General features: G+C 42.9%; 1 protein-coding gene across 1 annotated transcript in view; it reads right to left on the bottom strand.

Annotated features, from left to right (window-relative positions):
- Window positions 1-20,291, bottom strand: part of ERCC6 (ERCC excision repair 6, chromatin remodeling factor) — a gene marked incomplete at its 5' end in the record, with an annotated part of 174,855 nt that overhangs the window by 99,101 nt on the left and 55,463 nt on the right. The window contains 5 exons of the mRNA XM_082268943.1: window positions 6,289-6,424; window positions 9,555-9,713; window positions 11,851-11,976; window positions 12,064-12,745; window positions 13,189-13,291. Of these exons, the coding sequence (XP_082125069.1) occupies window positions 6,289-6,424; window positions 9,555-9,713; window positions 11,851-11,976; window positions 12,064-12,745; window positions 13,189-13,291 (1,206 nt within the window). The remainder of the gene's footprint in view (window positions 1-6,288; window positions 6,425-9,554; window positions 9,714-11,850; window positions 11,977-12,063; window positions 12,746-13,188; window positions 13,292-20,291) is intronic.

Genomic DNA, 20,291 nt, shown 5'->3' with positions numbered 1-20,291 from the left:
TTCTAAAGGGGGATCTATGGGGACCCTGCTCTAAAGGGGATCTATGGGGACCCTTCTCTAAAGGGGGATCTATGGGGACCCTGCTCTAAAGGAGGATCTATGGGGAGCCTGGGCCTGCCCTAAAGGGGATCCAGGGGAACTGAGCTCTAAAGGGGGATCTATGGGGACCCTGCTCTAAAGGGGGATCTATGGGGACCCTGCTCTAAAGGGGGATCTATGGGGAGCCTGGGCCTGCCCTAAAGGGGATCCAGGGGAACTGAGCTCTAAAGGGGGATCTATGGGGACCCTGCTCTAAAGGGGGAATCTATGGAATAGATCCCCTTTAGTGCAGGCAGGTCTCCCGTAGATCCCCCTTTAGTGCAGGCAAGGGCAGGTCTCCCATAGATCCCCCTTTAGTGCAGGGAAGGGCAGGTCTCCCATAGATCCCCCTTTAGTGCAGGGAAGGGCAGGTCTCCCGTAGATCCCCCTTTAGTGCAGGGAAGGGCAGGTCTCCCGTAGATCCCCATTTAGTGCAGGCCCCCCCTTTAGCGCAGGCAGGTCCCCCCATAGATCCCATTCCCCTTTAGAGCAGGCCAGGGTCCCCTACCAATAGAGCCCCCTTGGAGCAGGCCAGGGTCCCCCTTCCAGAGACCCCCCCTTAGAGCAGGCCTGGCCTGCACTAAGGGGATCTATATGGGGACCCTGGTGGTCCTGGCCTGCTCTAGGGGGATCGATGTGGGGAGGACCCCTGGCTTGGTGACTGGTCCCAACCAATAGACCCCCACCCCCCTTAGAGCAGGCCAGGGTCCCGACTCCCAAGCGACCCCCTCCATTATAGATCCCCATAGAAGAACACTGCAGCAGACCAGGGCCCAGCCCAGTCCCCCCCAGGGTGGATCCTCCATAAAGAACCCTTAAAACAGGCTAGGCCCCAGGGCCAGAGCAGGTCCCATCCCTTCCTGAGGTGGCCTACTGGCTACTGGCCCCCCCTCCCCCAAAGTTAAAACTTTAAAAACTTCTTCTGTTACTGTACCTTGTGTAAGTTGTATCTCCCCTCAGTCTCTGGTCCCCTGGTCAGTCCGACTCCGGCCTCTCTCTCTCCACTGGTCCAGCAGTGGGGCCCCCCAGCTGCCTGCAACAACACGGTTCTTCCAGTGACCGCCGGAGTCTCACCACAGCACCAATTCCACAGTCCATCCCCCAGCCAGCAGAGAGATAATCTCACTGGCCAGCAGGACTCGGGAGGCTGAGCGGGACTGTCTGCAGGGGGGAGCGGCGGGCGGAGACTCCGGCCGGCGAGGCAGTGTCAGTGAGCACATGATCATCTCTGGGAGTAAAAAAAAAAAATCAATGATGGCAGGGCAGCGTGGTGGACCCGGCAAGAACCACTCACGGACACCGGTGTCCGTGAGCGGACACCTTGCCGACCCCTGATCCCGGGGCCAGAGAGAGCACCGATAGCTCCACTCTCCTCTACCGCGCCGCAAGGAGGAGCTCCGTGTTCCACAAGCCTGGCCAGCGGCCCAGCGCCGCCATGTCACTTCTGTCCCCGCCCCCGGAACTGACGTCATTAGTAATCGATTTTCCAAGCACCCCAAATCGATGCAGAATCGCGAAGGGTCGCATCGCGATGCATCGATCTTCCGATTATATTGCGCAGCCCTAGTTGGGGCATTGTCCAATTTAATTCGTACTGGACACCGATGAAGACATTATCCAATAATCCAGGCAGAGTCTAATTGCTTGGAGTTTCAGTACATTTATAGGCAGTCTGGACTCTTCCAGAGTCCAGACCCCCTGACCACAATCTGTGCAGAGGACGCCTCCCCACCCGGACTGGCTGGCATCCGTGGTGACAACTGTCCAGTACAGGGGGAGAAATGATTTTCCCTGTCGAAGTGCCGGAGAACTAAGCCACCAAATCAGGGACCCTCTCGTACCCCGGACCAACAGGATCAGATTGTCTAGAGACTGTGGATTTTTGTCCCAATTCACCAGAATCTCATTTTGCACAGATCTCGTGTGGAACTGCCTCAAAGATAGGCACGCAAGCAAGTCTGGAGGGATGACCGTCTGCTGGACAACAGAAGCTGAATTGCCTCCTACAATTTCTGGAGTTTTTCCAGAAGAAGAAACACTCTGACTGAGGCCAAATCCAGAATCAGACCCAGATAGTTTAGTTTTGTGGATGGAACTAGGGCAGACTTCTGAAGGTTCCGAATCGAACCAAACTCCCTCAGAGTTCGCAGAGTAATCTCCAAGTTGTCCATCAGTACAATCGGAGACTCCGCTCACAATAAAAGATCATCCAGGCTTCACAGTTCTACGATCCCCCGCTGACACAACAATGTGAACACTGGGGTAAACACTTTTGTGAAGACCCAGGAGCAGGGGCAAGACCAAAGGGTAAAGCCACAAACTGATAATGCTCCTCACCCATGGCAAAGTGGAGGAAGTGCTGATGACCGGCACATATTGGAATGTGAATGTGTCCCTGATGTCGATAGAAGTGAGAAAGTCCCCCTCATGTGGGGATGCCACTACCGTGCGAATAGACTCCATTCGGAACTTCTATACCCGCACAAAGCAGTTTAGCACCTTGAGGTCCAGAATTGGATGCACCTAGCCTTCCTTCCTGGGAACTGTAAAAAGGTTTGAGTAAAACCCCTGAAAACGTTCCAAAATGGAACCAGGACAATCATCCCTTGACTTAGCAAGGCTTGCACTTCCCCAAAGAGACCCCATAATAGGTCTGTTGACAGGCGCAAGTTGGAAAGAAACAACCTTTCCGGATCGGACCCACTTGTCCTCTACTAGGGAGGTTCACAGATTCTGAAACCAGTAAAGTTGTCCCCCCACCCCAGATACGGGTGAGAGCGCTACTTCATGCAGAGGAAGCCTTGTTCGCAGATGTGGAAGAGCCCGCTCCTAGCTTGCCAGACCAGGTGCTCTTGGAACCTCTGGAGGAGGCCCTGAAGGTCTTTGATCCCTTGTCCGGAGACCCTGGGGGACAAAAAAAGCCTCTTATGAGCTGAGAAGAAAAGGCCCATGTCTATGACAGGGCTCACTGCACTTGGTAGCTTGCCGAAGAAGAACTCTCTCCCCTGTGAGACCCATAATGATGTCATCCAAGGAAGCTCCAAACAGGAGATCCCCTACAAAAGGGAGATCAGATAATCTTAGAAGCCTGGTCCGCAGACCAGCGTTTTTCACAGGAACAAAATAACAAAGATAGGAAAAAGTTCCATTGAAAATTAGTATACCCCCTGGGACTGCCCATAAGCGTAGTCAAGCTTTTTACTGCCTGGTGTCCTACTCCTGTAGGGGCAGTATATCCCAATGGTAAAGAAGACTCAGAAGCTGTGTCAATCAATGAACGAAAGAGAACATATGTTTAGGACTTTGACAAAGATTAATCAACATCTCTACAGGAAAGCTTTTTTTATCTTCCTTCTTCGTTCATTTAGTTCTACAGATCAAGGATCAAATACTCATTTCTTCTAGAGGATTGAATCACACAGAGTAATATTTATCTGAATCTGCAGTCCTGCAATCTTCCACCTTGCTAGTTTTGGTACTGACAACTGGTCCCTTAAAGCTGCTGTTTTTGCAGGTCTCCAACCTGACTCATCACTGCCCTTCGGCCCAGCCTCATCATTCCTACACTGTAAGCAGTGCAGACCAGCAGGCATGTCATCAGGATCCATGACACTAGTTAAAGCGGACCTCCAGTCATTTTTTCATATTTCCATCTATTAAATCTTCTGCCCTTGTTTTAGCTTTGGATAGGAAACTTGTTTTTTTCTGCCAGTAAAAACCTTATACAGCCCACTTCCTTTCATGTCTGGTAAAAAGCCTAGGCTAATGACATGAGAATGAGAGCTGCAAAGCTGGAAGGGGCTGGACGAGGGCGGAGACCTATTATGTGAGCAGACTGCAGTTCCTCTTTAAGAGTGCTGGATCCATGACTGTTGCAGGACTGGGGTGAATAACACATGCTTCGAAAAAGCAAGCATTACATCCTTGATCAGAAGGGGTCTGGTTTCAATACTTTCTTGCTTTAATAAATTTGAGTTTCTGACCCACCAGAACAAATGTACAGATAAGGAATTACCACATTTGTCTAACTTTTTTTATCTGCATAGTTGATTCCTAGGTATTGAAACCAATGTGTCAGCATAAAAGCCCATCAAAATGAAGTTAAAATGCTAACTCATTACTTTTTCTTATGACAAGTATACTTTATTTCGTCTTGACTTGTTAAATATTTTGTCTTGACTTATATAAATATTTAAAGAGAATCTCCAGATTTCATTTAACACCCCAGTTTAAAAAGAAATTAAAGGAAAAACATTTGTGTCTATATTATTCTCAATTATAAATACCTTTTTCCTCTTTTTTTAAGTGAGCACATACCCTCTGTTCTCAGCTGCATAAGGAGCTCAGAGAGATAGGGTAGAAGAAACGGCAGCACACTGGTTTTCCCAGTGAATAGCTGTGTAGGGTGGTGTGTCAGCACAAGTCTAATCATTGGAGGAGAGAAGGCAGAGTTCCCTGCACAGCTAGAAAACTGATCACGCTGTGCTCTCATGACTAGTGTGTAGTCGGTTTTTAATAGGAAAGCAGAGGGAGTTTAACTTTTCTAAATTTGATCAGAACAACAATGTTAAAGATGTGGTGACTTGAGTAATTTTCTTTTTCAGACTTCTATCTCTTTGTTTTCACCTAGTGATCCTGCTAGTAACACACTTCATGTTCTAGGGTGTCAATGCTTCATCACTGTAGTACATTTATGATGAATCAGTGTTGTCACTCTAGGACAAGAAGTCTACACTTTAACAAGTGTAAAGCCTCAACTTGTTTAGTAAATCAACCCTACTATTTCAGAAGGTTTCTGGAACACTCCTGAGGCCCATACTACAGGAAAAAAAAAAAAATATTATCCAACTCCTTATTTGGTCAGCAATTGTGTTCTTATGTTGGTTTACACGTTTTTTTTCTAATGAAAAGTTTGTTGTAGTGGTTGTAAAGTCTGAAGGTTTATCTTCAAGCATTATATGCATGAAGATAAAAAAACCTGTGTACTGCAGCAGCCCCCCTGACTTACCTGAGCCTCCTCTCAATCCAGCGATGTCCACTAATGCCTCGGCCATTCACGACTCTCCTTGCTGAATGGCTGAGACACAGCAGCGGCGCCACTGGATCTGTCAATCAAAATTCAGTTAGCCAATGAGGAGGGGGCATGGTGCTATGGGGGCACCCAAGTCAAGTCGCAGGTGCCCCCATAGCAAGCTACTTACTGTGGGGGCACTCAACAGGAGGGAGGGGCCATGAGCTCCAGCCAGGGACCCGAAAAGAGGAGGATCTGGGCTGCCCTGTGCAAAACCACTGCACAGGGAAAAAAAGTGTAACATATTTGTTATTTTATTAGAAAAAAAAAAAGAGACTTTACAATCACTTTAAAGCTACGCTCCAGGAATTCAGCCACTTCGTAAAATCTGAGAGTTATGAGTGAGGTCCAACAAGGTGCATGTTACCTCGTAGACTTATCTGTTTTGTTTACAACTGAGTTTTAGTGAGCACTGGAGTACAGCTATCCCAACACTCTCAGCTAAAAATGTAAGCTGTAAAAAAAAGATATAAGTCCACGAGGCAGGATGTTTCTTGCTGGACTCAATCCATAGTAATCCAGCGTATTTACATCCTGGGTGAATTCTTGGGAGTTAATCTTTAAAATCATTAATTCAATTAAGATACGGGCAAGTAAAATGTTGGCTGTTATAGCCCAACTCTAGGTTGCCTTTTCTACAGTTTCAGTCCTTAGTTGACCGTTTTCTCTAAAAATAATGATTTAAAAGGCTATGCTTTGAAAATAGCAAAGCAGGAATAGTAGGAAGAGACAACAGGTGAAACAACATTGGCTATTGCCCAGACACAAAGCAGGAGCTATATTATCTGAGCAGGGTATGAGGAGCAAGTTGTATCAGCATGCAAGAAGTTAGGCTTTGAATTAGCCTATTGATAAGAACTGAATGTCAGATAACATTTTGGGAACTACTCATGTTAAAATCCAGGAGATTTCTAAGGAATAACATGCATTTTTCAAAAATACATAAACAATTTGAGCAGTGTACATGCATTTGCTGGAATATGGGAGAAACCCAGTATTCCAGAGCAATCTACTCCCGAATTCATGTTGTAAACTAGGGCCCTTCATATGATACATTACATAAAGCAGCAGTCAGTCATCTAATTATTTAGCAGATCTTAAAAGATAACTGAATAAACTATAAAGTCATTTGTTCTCACCTTTTTTCCAGGAAAACTTCCTGTCTCATGAAGTACAGCTACACGAAACTGAGGCCACCAAGCATGGAATTCCTTGACCCACTGGTGCATAACAGTGGCAGGACACACAATAATACTGGGACCCAGTCCTTCATATCTGTTAATTAGGGAAAAATCCAGGCCAGTTTACTAAGCTGTGTATTTTAACAGTTTGGTATTTTACACCACAATTGTTGCATTAAAATGTCTAATACAATCTCTATTGATTATAATTAATATGTTTTCACTTTGTCAGCATTATTGTAATCCTAATTACTAAACGTTATGTTATAGGATGATTATATATATTGAATACTAATCTTCAATGGCTACATGTTATTTCTACTGATATTGAAATGAGGTAATATCTCAATTCCTTTTTTTTTTCTTTTGTTTTATATTATTTGCCTGTATCTTTGGGAAATAAAAATTTAGCAAAAAAAAAAAAAAAATGTCAAATACAGTAAAACCTTGGATTGCGAGCAGAATTCGTTCCGGAAACATGCTTGTAATCCAAAGCACTCTTATATCAAAGCGAATTTCCCCATAGGAAATAATGGAAACTCAGATGATTCGTTCCACAACCATTTATTCATAAGTCCTTCAGTTTATAGTCCATATAAAAAGATTATAGCAATGTGATTGGTTATGTAACCATAAAATGTCCATCCACAAATAGCCGCTTCCACAAGGGTATTAGAAGCAAAATCCAGCAGGAGCTACAGAGTATCAAAGAGAAGAGAGGTGCCTCTAAGTGTAGCAATATGGTTCCATTTAATGAAGGTTCAACATTTAGCAACTCACATGGTTGATGAATAAAACAGGCACATCTAAGTATGCAGGCATCCGGGGTAAAACTGTCCACATAGACTATCTTCTGTACCGCAGGCTGCCAGTCTGTATTCCTGACCGGGAAGACCACCCTGCAGTAAAGCGATCTGAAAGCGAGGGGCAGCATGGAAGGGATGACGTAGATGGCAGTGCGGAGGATGGTCTATGTGGACAGCTTTAGCCTGGATGCCTGCATCCTTAGATGTGCCTGTTCCAATCATCAACCATGTGAGTTGCTAAATGTTGTACCTTCATTAAATGTAACCATATTGCTACACTTAGAGGCGCCTCTCTTCTCTTTTATACTCAACTGTGACTTGAGGCTACTTGTATATCAAGACATCGCTTGTATATCAAGTCAAAATTTATTTGAAAATTTTGCTTGTCTTGCAAAGCGCTCTTAAACCAAGTTACTCTCAAACCAAGGTTTTACTTTTCTGCATAGCTGTAGAATTATTCCATAAGAGATTCCATAGGGCAACCCGCAAACTTAAAAGGGTTGTGAATGGCCTATTGATTGAAATGCATTGAGGGCAGATCTTGCCAGAGCTAGTCGTTGTGGTGGTTGTGTTTACATGCGATTTATCCTTATACTTATGGGAGTAGATGCAACATAATTATTACAAGAAATCTGCAAGATTTGCAATGGCGGTGGAACCCTCCTGCACATAACTTTTTTAGGACATTTTCAATAGATGGTGTACTTCTAGCAGGATTTATGTTTATTGATTTATTGAGCTTTTTTTTATATTTTGTGTGACTTTTTAAAAACCTATACAATACCCACTCTACCCATGCAGATAAGCTGGCATAAAACTTGCCTATTTACTGTTGCATATTACAGCGCACGTATCTTTTTCCGATAAAAAAATATTTTATATTTTGTTCATTTTTAACATTTTAATGAACCAAGTAGCGCATTATTAAAAAATTCAGATTTGACTTAACAACTTGTCGTCATGTCTACATATGTTGTTCATTATCTATTATACTTAACATATCATGTGTACAAAGAAAATTAGGTTCATGTGCTATTAACCACTTACTTAGAAACCCCAAACATGTTTTCTGAAAGCAAAGGCCCTGGAGAATAATTTTTATGTCACAAAATATTTACATGGTTGTTTATCAAATGCAAGTTTTCAGGAAAAAATACACTTAAATGCACTTTATTACATACAACACAATATTATATTCAATGCTTGGTAAAATATAAAATATGAGGTTACGCCAAACAAAGATACCAAACATGTCAAGATTTAAAATTAGATTAGAGTTATATGGGAGTTCTGGTGCTAGAGTTATTGATTCCACTCTGATGTTCGCATTGATACCTCACATGTAGTAAAATCACCATTTACATATGCGTGCGAGACCGACCTGCACATTTGGATTTGCATGTAAACATGTGAGGATGGGGGTGCTTTACATTTTTATTTTTTTCACACTTTCTATTTAAATTTGTGTTTTATTTAACTTTATTGCTATCACTGGGGATGAACATCATCCCTTGTGATAGCTGTAGCAGTGATAGGTACTCTTTAGTGAGAGATCAGTGAGAGACCCTTGATCCCTCTTGTGCCCTTCAAAACATCTGATCAAACCGAGATCAGTTTGAACAGATGCTTGCCGGGCCAAAACCAGGCAATGCAAGCACAGGCAATACATTTACCTTTCAGCTTCATTCATGACAGAATAGAGGGAGGAATGGATGATGTTCCTCCCTGTCCTCTGACTCCAGTGGTCCTGAGCTTCCTGGTAGTATGGGAAAAGCCTGGGAACCGTAGTGGGCAGGAGGGGGGTCCTTACACGCCCTGTAAAAGTGTATGGCTGGCTATAGAGATGCTTGGTTCACTTTTACATGAAAGCCTGTCCTCAGCTGAAGTTGTTGATACCGAGATTCAGCCATGAACTTGGTATACTCATTTCCACTTAAGGCTGTATACATACAGCCTAAGGGCTGGAAGTGGTTAAGAAAAAAAAAATTACAAGGAAAAATGATGAGAGTAAAACATCCCTGCTAGCATACACTGCTGTATGTATTCATCATTGCTTTCCTTGTCTAAGAGTTTAATTCACTCTGTGTCTTTCAGTATATGACCATATTTCTATGGCCAAAAACTTGGTATCCTGGGTATGAAGCAGCCAAGCTGAATGACATGTACTGAATTCTCAGACACAGATGCACAAGCCAAGAATTCATTACTAGTGTTAGCTCTTTAATTTCCTGTGCCCTGCAACTCCCCTCCTTGTCGTTAACGGCCTCCAAAGCACCCCCCACCTTCACTAAACGAATTAAAGGAACTATCTAATTGAAATGCAGTGAATAATTCAGCAGGTACGCCCCCTCTCTGTAATAATTCTGATGAAATATTCATGACAGGCTCAGACTGGCAGACTACAGGACAGCCACTTGCCTGTAATCAGAGCCTCGCGTCCTTATCCGGCTGTAGCTTAGACCTGCCAGAAAAGCAATTATCTGGATAGTTTTACCCAATCCCATCTCATCTCCCAGAATGCCTCCTGCCTGCTGGCAATGCAGTTCCCAGAGCCAACGAACACCTGTCTGCTGGTACCTGTAGGAAAGGAAAGAACGTATTAAAAAAAAAACCTAAACATGATTTATTAATGGAAAATATTTATAACAGATATGCAAAGGTCACATGAACAGAGAAGTATTAAAGTAAAGAATAAACAGTTTTATGAACATGAACCCATTATTAAAGCATTTAAAGTGTAATTCCACTTTTTATTTTTTTTCATTATTTGGGCACATACCCGAAGGAAGGACTGCTGTGGAAGCAGACAATTATCGTTGCCACCTGTGCTGAGCAGCTGCCCACTGCATACGGACCACAGGAGGTCACATCATTTCTTCAATGAATACTAGACAGAGGAATGGTGGTGACATCATGCTTTTCAGTTTGAACAATCAGAAAATGCCATGCACAGGACTACTACAGCTTTTTTCAGCCTCCACAGCAGTCCCTCGGGTATACATACTTACATGGGTCCAAGTTGAGCAATTGAAAGTATGCAATTAAGATTATACCTGGAGTTTAGCTTTAAAAGCAACAAAAATAAGTGTACAATTGTTCAGTTTGGCTCCATGTAAGCATGCTTACAGGAGGGACTGCTGTGGAAGCTGACAATCACTGTAGTAGTCCTGTGCAAGGCATTCCCTGATCGTACAAACTGAAAAGCATGATCTCACCAGCCCTCTTATTGACCTTGTCTAATATCAGAGAATGTCTGATATTCATTGAAAAAATGCAAGGAGTGTGAACTCTGCCTAGTAATACAAGAAAGCTGCTTTTGTTTATGAACGGTAGCACAGTAAGGTTAATTGCTGTTCATGACAAAGTCACTACAGGCCTTTACACCTACAGTATCCAGTAAGACACTATCCACAAATGGTCACTCATAGATCACTGCAGGAGTTGTCAAAAACTGGCCCTGACTAGGTCATCATATCCCTCTGTGCCACAGTCTATAGTAAGACATTACCTACAAGGATACTCATAGTTACATAGCTAGTCAAGTTGAAAAAAGACACAAGTCCATCTAGCTCATTCAGAAATGATCTACTCACAGCCCACTACATAACCGAAGGGGATATTGGGCATGCACAACTAGGTCATTATAGACCACTATACAAACAACATACAGTAAGACATCACCAACAAGGGCACCTTCACAATATTGTGGAGCAAAAATAGTTATTGGCCCTTTGTGACAAGTCACCATAGGCCATCATACAACAGTACAAAGTGAGACATGACCAACCAAGAATACTCACAGATCACTGCAGGGCAGTAGGGGTTAATGGCTGTCCATGACTAGGTCACAACAGACCACTGTACCACAAGTACATAGAGAGACATTACCAACCCATGGTAAAATTGGGAAGAGACTACCTCCTCCAGTTAGCCGATTAGAAGCTAGCAAGGTCCTTCTGACCCTGCACCTATCGATCTGCCTATGTGCAGTGTTTTTAGAGGGGTACTCACAATAGCCTTAGCAGAATGAGAAGGGTTAATGATGTCTGTGTCAGGCACTCTTGGTAGCTGTAGCTCAGGTAGCATCCTTGGATTACTGTGCTGTATACTGACAGGAGCTAAATGCTGAGCTGGTGCTCTTCGCAGTAAACAAAGACCTATACAGCACCCTTAGTGGTAGCCTGGGAGAAAAGTAGATGTGAGTAAAAATTGCTGCCTATGGCTGTGACACACATTTAAATTGCTTCAGCTAGCACTTTATTAGACCTCAGGAGATGGAACACAGTGCACTTGGCCAAGGAAAGGCCTGTAGCCTGGACGTACAACAGCAGATCATATTCTTCCAGAAACAAGATTTTAGGATCAAGCCTTATCCTGGCTTCACACTCTTTGATGGGCATTAACCCCCAAAGTGGTCTTTATGAAAAGCACAGTGCTGCTGGCAGACCATGTCCCTTGACTATCTATAGCACCCTGTACCAAAAAAGAGGCTTGGCTTTCTGAGGGTAGGAGGGATTGTATAGGAGCTGTCCTTGCAGCTTTATTTTTTGTTAGTGTCCAATTACTTGAAGATAGCTGCATATAAACATAAACCAGGGTTAAAGATTAAAGATCTAATGATCGTGACTAAGAAACAAAAACATGTTAGTACTTTTGTTCTTTAGAACAGAAATGCATGCACATGTTAAGACAACCAAACAGGAGAGATCAGTACTTGTACAGCTTTTTCCAGAGATCTCCAGGTATTCGAAAACTCTCATCAAACTCCACATCACTGTCCTCTGACTCCTCAGCTGCTCTACGCTGCTCTGTCTCTTTATATAGCTGCTTTTGCCACTGTCTGAAAAGATTAAGTAAACAAAACAAGCAGGAATTAGGGACCCCTTCAAAATATAATACACTGCATAAACCCCACAAGCAAACTTACCGAAGGCGATGCTTGTAGTACTTGAAATTTCCATCATCTCTACATCTACCCTTTCCTTTGCTGGGCGACTCTGCCTCTTCATCAGAACTTGGAAGAAACTCTGGATCTAAAACTGGATGTCGGGGTCTTTTGTTAGTTGCTTTCCGAGGCAGAGGTTTCAACTCATAATCAGAGCCTGGGCTATCTTGCACCCATTCATCATCATCCTCATCTATGCTCTCCTCTTTTGTCTCAGATGTGCAAACAGATCCCTCACTATCATCTCCTTGGCTACCTCCTTCAGGGATAGAACTTTTTTTACGTGGAATTCCTGTCCTGAACTGAGTCTGAAAAGCTTTTTTCTGTAATTTCCTTAACTTCTTTTTCAATCTCTTCTCAGCATTTGGAATATTCAAATGTTTATTTGCTTTGTTTATTTTTGTGGCATCTTCTTGTACTACTGGTTTCTTTTTCTCTTTTTTAGGAGTTACGTTACGTTTTCTATGAGCTGCCATCTCTGCTTGATCAGCAAGGTACTTTTCAAAGTCCGAGGCATCGTTGAGCATCAGGCGTCGTGGTTTGTGATCTTCTTTTGGGAGAATTTTTGTGCCAAACGGGGTCATCTGTCCAGTACGGATAAGATCTTCCCACTCACTATCTTGGCAAGGCATCAACATACTACCCAATGAGGTGGTTAAAACATCTGGGAAGTAAATATAAATGGTGAACATATTTGAGTTTGAAATATAGAGGAATAATCATTGAAGAAAAAGAAGAAAAAAAAAAAAACACAACCACAAGAAAACCCAAAATATCTAAAAGTTTGATCATTTAAACTAATCATCAATGTGACAAGACTAAACCCTGACTGGGAAACTGGTCAAGAACGCCAATTGGTGGCCTAAGAAAATGACCAGAATTAGCAGTTAAATTCACTAAAATACACTCTGTCGGTACATTCTAATATCCATCAGTTTTTAACGCCACAATTTATTCTAAAATCTCTCTCGAAGACAATTAGAAATATTGAGTTTTTCTTTCATCATTTTGTGCGGACGCCAAGACGTCTTTTCAAAGCCCCTGTAGATGTAAAAGTATAAAATGGTTCTGTTTAGTCACAGATGGAGATGCCTATAAGAAAATCACCTTCTACATCGCCTAAATTATCTTGCTCCATCTCCTCTTGATCCTCTCCCAACACCACAGCCAGGCGTCTCTGTTTAGCTTTGATCTTCTTCAGTTGCTGATCCTGACATAAAAAAAAAAAAACAAACATATTTTTTATTCGGGAGTTGTGAATTGCTTTTATCAGTGTGATCCTGTAGCCAGACCATTTATTTCTGTAACAATCGTTCCAAAATATTTTTTTGTGCACTTAAAGTGTATTTCCACTTTTGTGGACAAATTTAAAAAAAAAAATTTTAATCAAAGATGTTAGGCTTAGTTCACATATGGCACTTTTCCACTGCAAGTACCGGCTTGGCTCTACTCAGCCCTGGTTGGCCCGGTTTGCTTTTCCACTGCTGGTACCGCATGGTACGGTGTTGGAATGGTTCGGTACGGTACGGTTTGCTTTTCCACTAAAGTAGTACTAAAGTTAAGTGGGTGGGATAACAACGGGGGGGGGGGGGTGGGATTCTCTGACCAATCAGTGGCTAGTAGTGACTGCATGCAAAGGATTGTGGGATATGGTACCGGGTATGGTACCTCTTGGAACCACAATCCAGGTGGTACTGTTTTTGAGAGCCGTACCATTCGGTTCCATGCAGTGGAAAAGTGACGCCGTACCGTACCGAACCGTTCCTACACCATACCATGCGGTACCAGCAGTGGAAAAGCACAAAAACGAGCCGAAAAGTTCGGTTCCATGCAGTGGAAAAGCGCCAATATATGCAAACTGGATGCATTTTGAACTGCATTTGAGTCGCATGATGTGAATCAAACTGGCTTTTTATAGAGCTGATTCACGGGCTAGCCACAGTGCGTTTTTTTTATAGTCCTGTACAATTTTAGGTCAGGTTCAGGTGCGATTTAAAGTGTCATACATAAATACGCACCTGAATCGCACCTAAAACCAGTGAATGAAACTAGGCACCTTCGAAAAGAAACTGAAGAGCTTGGGAGGAGATCCCATACTAACAATCCGATGTTAGTACAGCGATCTCTTCGCTGAGCTATTGTGTTCTGACAGGGGGGCGGCCTCCCCACCAGAACACACCGGTCAGCGCTCTTAGCAATTGGCTGAGAATGCTGATCAGATGCCGATTAGCAGACCTCTTTTGGTTAGGCTATTGAATGGCTGATACCGCCCGATATTCGACCCGTGTGTACGGGCCTTTAGGCATGTTTTAACCTGTAAAGGTTTCCCTTCTGTAGACATCCAAAAGGCCTAAATGTTGCTGGGTGCTGCAGCCTTGGATGTGAAAGCAGCAACCCCAGCAGACACTTATTATTTTTACCAACACGCAGTGCAGACCAAAGCTCAGGCCACATTACATTGCAGATAAACAGATATGCTTTATGCATTAAAACAAACCTGGCACCACCCCATATCACTTAAGCATTAATAGAGCCCATTAATGTAATGCATAGCCTCACTGGCCAATAGTATGGCTTACAAGGTAGGAGCATGGGATTTGGGCACATCAACCTCAAGAAGTATCTGCATATTAGCGCACAAAGTACGGATGTATGAATATCTTCATAATAATTATAAATACAGCTATAACTTCTGCCCAATAAAGAGTATACTGGTTTTGGATCAATAAAATGTATACATCTTTAAAATTATTTGTTAAAATATGTATATAAATAGATGCTAAAAGAAGATGTGGCAGCAAGGTAGCCTGCAGATGTCGATTAGGTGGAGGAAAGGTAAGTGTAGCAGACTTTAGTTCCACTTCAAATGGTTTTCCCAACCCTCATAACTGAAACTTGCTTGGCCTCTTACATGAAGTGAAAAAATAGCCAATCTACCAGCAGGACTAACAGCTACATAGTTAGTCAGGTTGAAAAAAGACACAAGTTCTAGCTCAACCCATAAAAACAAAAACAAAAAAAACCCACAAACACAATACATGTTGATCATATCCCCCCTTAATCTCCTCTTCCCAAGAGAGAATAAATTCAGTACCTCTAATCTTTTCTCAAAACTGTGCTCCTCCATGCCTCTTATCAGTTTGATTGCCCTTCTCTGCACTTTCTCCAGCTCCCTGAGCTAATAAAACTACAGTGGGACTGGGTAAAACAAAAAACATTTTGTTTTACATCATATACAGATGCATCTCAAAAAATTAGAATATCATCAAAATTAATTTTAGTAATTCAATTCAAAAAGTGAAACTCATATATATTATATAGATTCATTACACACAGAGTGATACATTTCAAAAATGTCTTTCTTTTAATTTTGATGAATATAGCTTACAGCTAGTGAAAACCCAAAATTCAGTATCTCAGAAAATTAAAATAGTGTGAAAAAGTTCAAATATTAGACTCATGGTGTCACACTCTAATCAGCCAATTGACTTAAAAACACATGTAAAGGTTTCCTGAGCCTTTAAATGGTCTTTCAATCTGGTTCAATTGTCAAGAAGTCAGTCATTGACACCCTCCACAAGGAGGGTATCACAAAAAGTATTTGCAAAGGAAACTGGCTGTTCACAGAGTGCTGTATCTAAGCATATTAATGAAAAGTTGAGTGGAAGGAAAAAGTGTGGTAGAAAAAGGTGCACAAGAACAGGGATAACTGCAGCCTTAACAGGATTGTCAAGCAAAGGCCATTCAATAATTATGGGGAGATTCAGGAGTGGAGTACGGCTGGTGTCAGTGCTTCAAGAGCCACCATACACAGACGTATCCAGGACATGGGCTACAACTGTCACATTCCTTGTGTCAAGCCTCTTCTGAACCAAAGACAACATCAGAATCTTCTTACCTGGGTTAAGGAGAAAAGGACTGGACTGTTGCTTAGTGGTCCAAGGTCCTATTTTCGGATGAAAGTCAATTTTAAATTTCATTTGGAAACCAAAGCTCCAGACTCTGGAGGAATAGCGGAGAGGCACAGAATCCATGTTGCATGAGGTCCAGTGTGAAGTTTCCACAGTCAGTGATGATTTGGGGAGCCATGTCATCTGCTGGTGCTGGTCCATTGTGTTTTATCAAGTCCAAAGTCAGCGCAACCCTCTACCAGGAAATTATAGCGCACTTCATACTGCCCTCTGCTGACCAGCTTTATGGAGATGCCGATTTCATTTTCCAGCAGGACGTGGCACTGCCCACACTGCCAAAAGTACCAATACCTGGTTTAATGATCATGATATCACTGTGCTTGATTGGCCAGCAAACTCGCCTGACCTAAACCCCATAGAGAATTTGTGGGGTATTGTCAAGAGGAACATGAGAGACACCAGACCCAACAATGCAGACAAGCGGAAGGCCGCTATCAAAGCAATCTGGGCTTCCATAACATTTCAGCAGTGCCACAGGCTGATCTCCTCCATGCCAAGGCGCCTTTATTCATGCAAAAGGAACCCAGACCAAGTATTGAGTGCATACTATACTGTACATAAACATACTTTTCAGTAAGCCAACATTTCTGTATTAAAAATCCTTTTTTATTGGTCTTATGTAATGCTGAATTTTGGGTTTTCAATAGCTGTAAGCCATAATCATCAAAATTAAAAGAAAGAAATGCTTAAATATATCACTCTGTGTGTAATGAATTTATATAATATGAGTTTCACTTTTTGAATGGAATTACTGAAATAAAATAACTTTTTGATGATATTCAAATTTTGTCAAATTGTCAATTTTCTTTTTTTTTTGGCCACTGTTAGGCCCTATTAAGATCTGAGTGATCTGGAAATAGAGCTAAAAATTACAGAAGAATGTTTTTTTTTTTTTTAAATGCACCTAGCTAAGCCTTAATTTTAAAGCCTTAAGATTTTTCACATTAGGCTCGGTTCACACATGTCCAGTGCGAATTTCCCCTCAGATTTCATTGCAAATTTCCAAAGCAGCTGGAAATATGGAAAACGGCTTGTTTATAACTCACTGATTCGCCTGGCCTAAGTATTAGTTACCAAAAGGTCTATCTTGAAGGTAAGCATCCTAAGGAAAATATCTAGAACCAGGGAAATCTTGATTAAACTTTGTAGAGCAACTAAAAGATCCCAGGAAAACACCTAAATGGAACAGGTCTCAATATAGAAAAGGCTTTAACCACTTCAATACCGAGTCATTATAAAATGACATCGGCAACATGGCTTTAGCGATCCGGGCGGACGTCATATGACGGCGCCCGGATCTCCCCACTACTGCGCGCCCCCGGGGGCGCGCAGCGCGGCGATCGGGGGTGAGGCTCGTCCCTCGGACTGAGCCCAACCCCGATCAAGGTAAACAGCCAATGAAATTGGCTGTTTACCACGTGATCGGCTGTGTCCGATCACATGAGCGGCTCCAGCGCAGCGCGGCGATCGGGGGTGAGGCTCGTCCCTCGGACTGAGCCCAACCCCGATCAAGGTAAACAGCCAATGAAATTGGCTGTTTACCACGTGATCGGCTGTGTCCGATCACATGAGCGGCTCCAGCGCGAGCCGCTCGTTCCTTCTCAGCGCGGCGATCGGGGACGAGGCTCATCCCTCGGACAGAGCCCATCCCTGATCTAGGTAAAGAGCCAATGAAATTGGCTCTTTACCACGTGACCGGCTGTGTCCAATCACAGCCGGTCACAAATGTCATCAGAGAACACGGTAACTAGCTGTCACCGTGTTCTCCTCCTCACACACCGATCCTGTGTGAGGAAGAGAGTGTGGTAACAGCTAGTTACCAAGTACAGTGCACCCCAACCACACTGATTGTCCCCCCCCCCAAAAAAAGGCACCTGTCACTAGCCCATCAAAGTACCCGAGTACCTGTCACCAGCCCATCAGGTACTCTGATGACAGGTACTCAGGTACTCTGATGGGCTGGTGACAGGTACTCGGGTACTCTGATGACAGGTACTCGGGTACTCTGATGACGGGTACTCTGATGACGGGTACTCGGGTACTCTGATGACGGGTACTCGGGTACTCTGATGACGGGTACTCGGGTACTCTGATGACAGGTACTCGGGTACTCTGACAGGTACTCGGGTACTCTGATGACAGGTACTCTGGTACTTTGAGTACCCGTCACCGGAGTACCCGAGTACCTGTCACCTACCCATCAGAGTACCCGAGTACCTGTCACCTACCCATCAGAGTACCCGATAACCTTCCACCTGCTCATCAGAGTACCTGACACCTGAAGTACCCGAGTACTTGCCACCTGCTCATCAGTACCCATCACTACTCATCAGTACCTATCACCTATCAGTATCAGTACTGATCATCCGTACCCATCAGTACAGTATCACCTATCAGTATCAGTACTACTCATCAGTACCTATCACCTGCCTGTCACCTGCCAAAAAGAGTACTCGAGTACCTGCCACTTGCTTATCAGTACCAGAGTACCTGTCACCTGCCCAGCAAAGTACCCGAGTACCTGTCACCCTTCATACAGCCACCATGTCCAAAAAGGTTTATATACGTCCTCCGTTTAAACCTAAATACCGGTGTTATGGCAGCAGATAGCTGCCATAACCCTGCTATTTTTTTTAAACGGTGGACGGTTGGCTTTCCGATAAGGGTGGTCCCAGCGGCGGATTCGCCGCGGGATCAACCTTCCGGGGTGGCGGAAGAGGTGCCCCCCCCTCCCGCTGCATTCTGGTCCTTTTCCCCGCTTACCGGACCCGCCGGCAGCGGGGAAAACGATCTGGTCCCAGATCCTCACAGACAGGATGTCGAGTGAGGGCAAGCCTGCCCTCACTCGACTCTATGGTCTTGGAGGACCGGAGATACGGCAAACGTCGTTGCCTAGCAACCAGTTTAAAGGTCCCTTGTTTTTTTTTTTCATTTTATTTAATTTTTTTTTTTTTTCTATCTTTTAGTGTACTTGTGAGATCTGAGGACTTTTTGACCCCAAATCTCACAAAAAAGATGTCCTGTCGTGCCTTTTTCTATTACAAGTAATGTTTACATTTCTTGTAATAGAAATAAAAATGATGAATTATTTTTTTTTTTAAAAAAAAACAGTGTAAAAATAAAAAATAATAAATAAAATAAATAGTGAAAAAAAAAAAAAATTAAAGCGCCCTGTCCCCGCGAGCTCGCGCACAGAAGCGAACGCATACGGAAACCCCTCCCACATATGTAAACAATGTTCAAACTACACATGTGAGGTATTGTCGCGATCGTTAGAGCAAGAGCAATAATTTGAGCCCTAGATCTCCTCTGTAACTCTAAGATAGCAACCTGTAGAAATTTTTAAAATGTCGCCTATGGGGATTTTTAAGTACCAAAGTTTGTCACCATTCTGTGAGCGTGTGCAATTTTGAAGCATGACATGTTGGGTATCTATTTACTCGGCGTAACATTATCTTTCACATTATGGAAAACAATTGGGCTAACTTTACTGGTTTCTTATTTTTTAATTCAAAAAAGTGAATTTTTTCCCAAAAAATTGCGTTTGGAAGTAGAGCTGCACGATTCTGGCCAAAATGAGAATCACGATTTTTTAGCTTGGAATAAAGATCACGATTCTCTCACGATTCTCTGTGTAACAAAAAAAAATTGGGATAACTTTACTGTTACGTTTTTTTTTTTATTCATTAAAGTCCATTAATTGCGTTTGAAAGACTGCTGCGCAAATACAGTGTGACATAAAATATTACAACAATCGCCATTTTATTCTGTAGGGTCTCTGCTAAAAAAATATATAAAATCTTTGGGGGTTCCAAGTACTTTTCTAGCAAATGCGCAAATACGGTGTAATAAAAAATATTGCAATAATCTCCATTTTATTCTCTATGGTCCCTGCTAAAAAAAAATATATAATGTTTTGGGGTTCTAAGTAGTTTTCTAGCAAAAACAACTGATTTTAGCTTGTAAACACCAAATGTCAAAAATAGGCCTAGGCAAGTGGCTAGGATGCATGATGATGCTCCTTGGATGTTGGGCCCCTCTATATGGCTAGGCAGTGAAAAAGTCTCACAAATGTGGTATTGCCATACTCAGGAGGAGTGGCAGAATGTATTTTGGGGTGTCATTTTTGCTATGTACATGCTATGTGTTAGGAATATCCTATAAATTGACAACTTTGTGTAAAAAAAAAAAAGTTTTTATTTTTTTCCCACATTTTCCAAAAACTTGTGGAAAAAAATG

The sequence above is a fragment of the Pelophylax lessonae genome (assembly GCF_965119305.1).
Source record: "Pelophylax lessonae genome assembly, chromosome: 9".
NCBI classification, from domain to species: domain Eukaryota; kingdom Metazoa; phylum Chordata; class Amphibia; order Anura; family Ranidae; genus Pelophylax; species Pelophylax lessonae.
This window is presented reverse-complemented; position numbering and strand designations above follow the sequence as displayed.